Raw genomic sequence first — 6864 nt, 5'->3', positions numbered from 1 at the left:
TCCGAGGTACACAAACCGCCACACCACGGTAAGGTCCAGTCTCTTCGTGACGGTATCATGGATCCTACTTCGTCTTGCTCTTACACATCTACATATACCCTCTCCCAACCCGGTTCTGTTGTTCTTCCCATGAAACATCCGGCAAAGACTCAGCAGTCATCATCATCATAATCAATGTTAACTGTAAGAACCACGTACTTGTCGCACGGTGGTTGTAGCTGCCACAGTTTCATTCACCGATGATTTGGGGAGGTGAGGTAGATAGCTGCGCATCGAAGGCGGGAACTGATAAATTCGTGAGTAAATATATATCTGTCAGGGGACTTTTCAGCAGTAAGTCGACGGCTACAACAGTGGCATACGGAGATGGCTGGAGAATCTTAAAACATCAATATCCGCTGATATTTGCAAAGCATCATTAGAATACACTGATCAGACAAACACGTGGCGCAGCAAACACACTTTTCTAAAAGTCTGCAGAACAAAGCCAAATACATGTATCCATTTTATCAGACCACATTTCCTTTCATCCAAAAACTCTACAATCATCAGTAAAAGAAAAGCACCTGGAGTAAAGAGTGGGGAATATTGACCAGATATCAAACAAAAGGTGGTGTGGTTGATTTGTTAAACGTACTATAAATGAGCACACATGCCAATCCGATGCATGAACCCAATGGAATTCCAGGTATCAGAAATGAATATCAGGTCATATACGACTCATAAATATCTGTGCTGGTCTGGTATAATACAGTATCGGATAACCCGATCACTGACAACGGTTTATGAATCGCTCCTGAATCCTACGGACTAAAGTAAAATCCGGTTGGTTCCAACCTCCAGAAAGGAACTTGCTTGTCGATTCAAGAATGGGAAATTTTTCTCTTGGTGAGTTAAGAGAGTGCTGTAATGGGCAGTAGTTCTGATGCGTTCATGGGAGATCCGTCAGTGTGCTTGTATGTGTTGTCGGCGACAGACGCCTCTTGCCACTCCACAGTCGAAGTAAATTCAAGCCTCTTATGGGCTGTAACTCAAAAGCCTCCGGTTCTATCTTTGTATTAAAGTGAGCGAGATGGCTCAAGTGGTTAGAGCGCGAATCTACTAACTGGAAGGTCCGTAGTTCGAACCCGACCTGTGCCTCTCGACTTCCCCCGTCTAGGCTTGGGCAACCTTGCAGTATCCCAGCCCTCGTGCTTCCTTCGGGTACTAGGCAGCTAGGCACCGGAAGGGTGCTACAGCTGAACGCGCTTGTATTCAGAGTTCAGCTGCGCCATACCTGAACTACATCCCCGTCAATTTGTAATGGACTGTCGTGTCGTATTTTATGTTTTTGTATTATTGAAAAATGTACTTAATGTAAATATGGACAGATGTCCCATCTAAACACTACGGACATTTCCAAAAATTAAGGGCGACTTGCTGCAAAGGTCCAACTGACTAGTGGCTAGCCAACTTACAAATGATGTAGGCCACCTGGATAACTTCCACATGCAATGAGTCAACCATTTGGCTGTCCCTGCAGCATTTGGAAACCGAGCCGACAGCCGGGCATGCTGATGGTTTCAGAACTATCCATTCTGCTCATCATATGCTCTTACGCCGTGGAGCTTACACATAGCCTATACCCAAAAACCTAAATCTATTTTATGTCCCGTGTCCAGTGCATGTCCCCCACTGCCGAGTCTTCCATTAACGCTCGATATTCATCTGCATTTCTCGGTTTTATTATTCTTTTAGTTGCTTTATTTTTATTGGTTTATTCTTTTAGCGTGCCCTCCGATTCTGGTGTGGTTCCTTGGCCGTGTGTGCTACATCTTATAAGACAACCATTATGTTGGCCAAAGAACATTTAGGAAGCCTGCGTTGACCACCTTCCAACTGCCTTAGCATGAACCGGGTTGGACCTCTTAGGAAACATGTAAATTCGTCCTTGAACCCCACTGAAAGGCCCCCAAGTGGCTTCCGCCAAAGAAATATTATTATTCCTGGTTTTGAAACGACAATGGCGAGCATGTACAGGCAGCTCCGACGGACTAGGTGTATGAGAACAAACAAAGTTCAGCAGCCTTACACGAGTTTTCCTCAAGCTGCCACCTTGCAGCTGGCACTAGACAATGCTAGAAATGCATCCCCGAACAAAATTCGAGTGGTGCTGGAGAGGCACCTCGTAAGAAATCTCCAAGAAACTTTATGGCATGTATCTCGTCAGTGACTCCTGCTACAAAGTCTCAAGTAAGCGGCAAACACTCAGCTTCCCCGGTGGCTGGGATGACCAGAAGGCAAGCGGACAGACCCCCTCACGACGGGTGTTGGGATGTAATAGCCCTCTTGAGTGTTAAAGACCAACCCATTATTATACGTGTCTTTCGTGATTATCAGTTCGACTGAGTCTGTTTATCAGTCTAAATACTTGCAAACGAGTCGAATTGAATCATCCAGCTGTACCATCCCTTCGCTGCCTAGCCTCCACGCCATCCGGATCAAGCACGAAGGGCGATATACTGCCAGTTTGTCCAGGCCTAGACAGGAATGGTCGAGGTGCAAAGGCTGGATTGGAACCACAGATCTTCCGGTGAGCGAATTTGCGCTCTAACCACTCAGCCACCTCAGGTTTACAGTCTTCTTAAAATTCAGATTCCTGGAACAAATCCTATTCCATATCGCAGTCGCCCAAAAGATATCGCAATCAATAACCAGGTTCAAGAAAAGCGCATTGGGTATTCAAACCGAGCAACTTCAAGATTGCGCTGAAAAAGTCGGAAAGCCCATCATTCAACATCAGTATTGTAGCGGCATATGCAATAGCAATCAACTCCGAGCAGCAGCATCTAAACACCTGTTGGTAAATGACTGGGGAGTCATTTGCTTATGGCCACCAGCAACTGAACTTCAATAACAGGACCTTGTGATACTTTAACACTTTAAAAGGCACGGTTTTGGCCTTGGTTGTGAAAGTGTCAGTAGGTTTGTTGACTTCGATAACTTAATCGGTTGTGCGTCAACAACACGCGCTTCCAACAGTTTAAAAAGCACCCATTAACTTGGTACTCAAACTATGACCAAAGCTCACCAAATAGACCAAATCTTCGTGGAACCGAGATAGACTCCGTGCACAAAAGATTCTCGCTCATTCAGAGAAGCAGAAAAAGGAACCTAGGAGAACCAGATCACAATCTTGTGCGTCAAAAACTTAGAGCTCCGCTTGAAAACTTGTTTGACAACGCGTCCTATTGTGAAATACAACACCGCCCATCTTGACTGCCCAGATAAGCAACAATCTGATGTCGTTGGCAGAAACCTCAGAGTAAGTCTTGTAATATATAATCATATTAACAAACGATGGCCGCGTATAGTAGGCAAGATTCGGGATAATACTGCTAACCGCCTAGGGACCCGCCACGAGGACGGGACTGGAAATCGGAGCACACCATGCGGTTTTCAGGCCAAGTCAGCGAGTGTCAAACGCGTCAGAACACTCCACCTTCAATCGTCGAAGTCTGTCTGGAACGACCGAATTCGCCAGTATAGGAGCTGCGTGAAATCCCTGTTAATGTACGCGGTCAATCCGCCTTCTGCAACAAGCTTCCGGAAAAAGACTGCCTACTCAGCCTACTCAGCCTACTAAACGCACTGCATATGACGGAATCATGGACGGCGTTGGTAGAAAACTGACCCCATAGACAAAGCATTTCGAACGACTCCTTGATAGCACATGTCAGCATGCGTCACCACCCACCACTGTGTACAATGTCGCAGAAGCCCAATAAAGCCGTGTTTGAAGCGCGAATTTATCGAGATGAAGGTCCGTGGTTTGAACCCAACCTCGGCATCTCGACTGTTTCCGTCTAAGCTTTCGTAAGCTGGCATGATCACAGCGCTCGTGCCTACTTCGTGTAGCATGGATGCTAGACGCAGCTGGAAGACGATACCGCTCCTCGAAAAAGCTCACTTTCCATTTACTTGGATGCATACAGTGGCCAGTGAAAAGTAGAGTATTGACAACTGTTTTTGTTAGTACCAAGAGAAGGTCATTTCAGTCCGGTGCTCTGTGGACGTAGCTTTACAACCTGCTTCTGCAAACGAAGAGAGCATGACATGTGATGGTATTCCACATTCTCTATAAGTCGAAGGGTGATGAAAAAACAGTTAGATCCACACAGTCTCGATCGGCGATTTGCTCCAGCTCATCATGGCAGGCATATAATCCACCCATTTACAAAAACGATTTTCACTAGAACACATTCTTCTTTTTGCAGGGTGTGTGGAAGACACAAATTAACTTCCCCATATGAAAAATGTGTTTTTACCGTTCAGGATTGGCTTCTTGGGATTTCATAGTCATCATATCATTCTTCGGTGGGTGAGCTTCGGAGTAAGTTCATCATCATTGTCAGCTGTAATAACCGCGTACTTGTCATACAGTGATTGTAGCTGTCACAGTTTCGTTCACCGATGATTCGTGGAGGTGAGGTAGGTAGCTGCGCGGGAGCTGATAGATTAGTGCGTGAATACGGCACTGTAGGTAAACCGTTAAGTGGGTGATTAAAAAGGGAGCTATGGATTGAAGACAATAGCTTGGATGCGTGAGCGCCATTGAGGGCGCGACTGGGCCATGCCTGACAATGTCTCTAACCATTGATATGGCCCGTCTCAGGGTCCTCATCCAGGAAGACGGCAATGACCAGCGCAGCTGAGTTCGCTGGTGATGGCTTTTATACATCACCGCCAAGTAATTGTCTGACCGTCTCTGTCTAGCCATTCAGAATCTCCGATGGTGTACACTCTTTTGCGTATTCCATATGATTATATAACCCGAGTATATGGACTTCAGATGCTACAGATAGGCCCAGCAAGAAAGTGAGTGATGGCCATGCGTTGCAGGCGACGGCGAGATCGGTTAGCCGACAACAAGTTGTTCTGTTTGGCTGATCTGGCAGAGGATGACAGACACGTGTCATGACCATCAGCATCGTAAGTTGCAGCAATACGCCAGGACTACATACTGGCGCCTGACTACCATGCAACCATGAGAAAGAAACCCGTAGCAAAAATTGGGAAGAAAAAAGGAGGATGGGAAGTTAGTGCGGAAAACTCTTGTGTCTTTATATAAACGATCAATAATAAGGTGCCTACACATTTGGACATTTAAATGCACAAATCTGAGAACGACGTGAACTTAAGGTAACATCAGCGGGATAGCCCCAGCGTCCGTTGCGAAAAAACAAATAAATAATCGCTCAGCTTTAGCACCCTTTCGGTGCCTAGCTGCCATGCCAACGGGAGGCACGAGGGCTGGGAGATATTGCCGGGTTGTCCAAGCCTACCAGTCGAGGTGCTGAGGTTGGGTTCCGGCCAGTATGCTGAACAAGGAGGGAGGGTGGATGAAGGGAGGATCTGGAGTTAGCCTACCGCAAGCACTCCGAGGTGCGGGCTGCAGCCTTACTGCGTTCGGTCTTATCACAAAGGAGAGTACGAGGTTACCCACATGGTACCTCGTAATACGATTTCCCGAAGTAGTCCGACTCGCTGTTCTTCGTCGGGCTGTTCTCCGTTGGCCCTCCTGGCATCGCTGTACCAGTGTAGTCCGTAGGATAATTGCAGCATTGCAGCCCGACCTCTATGACAAGGTGACAGCTTCAAGTTGACAAGTAGATAAATCTGTCTACCTTGGCATTCATATAAGTTCCGACGGACTGGCTGAAAACAAGGTTACATCTCGAATCGACTGGGCCAGGGAAGATTGCCAAAATGCGACACCTATGGCACCAGTGTAACGTAAGCTCGTTCGTCAAGAGTAAAGTATACAGAGCGGCGGGGCGATTTACACTGCTGTATGGGTCAGAAATGTGTTCTCTACGCGCACAAGACTTACGATAACCGTCATTGTTTGGCTGTATTAACAGTGCTGACGTACTCCGGGTGGTTTTAGGAGAAAGGAACTCCCTCACGAGGGATGAGCTACTCATGCTTTATAGGTCACGCCGATTAAGATATGTACTTCGCAGGGTAGGGGACCACCTGTTTCGCATAGTCCAGTTTGTCTATTCCTGAATTAGAAGAAAGCGACCAAGAGGTTGGCAGCCTATGAGCTGGCAACGAATCATGAAAACACTAACCAGTTAACTCGGTCGGATCAACAAGTGCCGCCTCCCTGGATAAGGACCCCGGGATTCAACTCATCAATGGTTACTGAAATTTGGGGACATCACTCAATCACGCAGCTGTTGGTATTCATGCAACGAAACCGTTGCCTTAATGCGCGTAGCTGACGTCTTCCATCCCCTTAAAGTAATGCACAATATGTAGCAGCCTCCGCATCACCAGGACGTGAATTCAACTGCAGCACTTGTATTCTGGATTCTTTTTTCTGCCAACGTACATCAATTTGGGTGGAATCAAACTAACGAACAACAGTCGTTTGTTGTCCTGCCTGCATCAGTGTATAAAAACCGACTTCGATGTGTTCAGGATCCCTACTGGAGACGGACGCGGGGATTATGCGTTAGTTACATGGCTGTTTATATGTTGGTCGAGCTTGGCAATTAATTTGAAGATATTTTATGTACAAACAAGGAGACGTCAGTAGTGCGTTGTTGGGTGGGTACCAAGATTGGTGAACCTGATCAACAACTAGTGAACACCAGAGCTACCAGCATTTCGATAGATGGTCAGTTCCAGTGTTGGAACCTGCAGAGCAAGTATCCATTTTGTGGGGTGGTGGGAGAAAAATAGGCGAAATTGTAAGGAGGGTGTCACAAGTAACACGTGTTCGCCTATCCAACGTGTTCCATACAACTGAAGCCAACCAGCTGATGACACCACCCGATGGGCAATAGTGCGGACAAAACCGCATGCCATTGAAAT

General features: G+C 46.7%; 1 protein-coding gene across 1 annotated transcript in view; it reads right to left on the bottom strand.

Annotated features, from left to right (window-relative positions):
• Positions 1-4342, bottom strand: part of T265_11878 (hypothetical protein) — a gene marked incomplete at both ends in the record, with an annotated part of 45920 nt that extends 41578 nt beyond the window's left edge. Inside the window, 5 exon segments of the mRNA XM_009178683.1 lie at positions 99-218; positions 238-379; positions 979-1238; positions 3740-3934; positions 4308-4342. Of these exon segments, the coding sequence (XP_009176947.1) occupies positions 99-218; positions 238-379; positions 979-1238; positions 3740-3934; positions 4308-4342 (752 nt within the window).
• Positions 4343-6864: the final 2522 nt, after the last annotated feature.

The sequence above is a fragment of the Opisthorchis viverrini genome (genome assembly GCF_000715545.1).
Source record: "Opisthorchis viverrini unplaced genomic scaffold opera_v5_619, whole genome shotgun sequence".
In the NCBI taxonomy this organism is placed as follows: Eukaryota; Metazoa; Platyhelminthes; class Trematoda; order Opisthorchiida; family Opisthorchiidae; genus Opisthorchis; species Opisthorchis viverrini.
The sequence above is the reverse complement of the archived record's forward strand: the minus strand, read 5'-3'. Positions and strand labels throughout refer to the sequence as shown.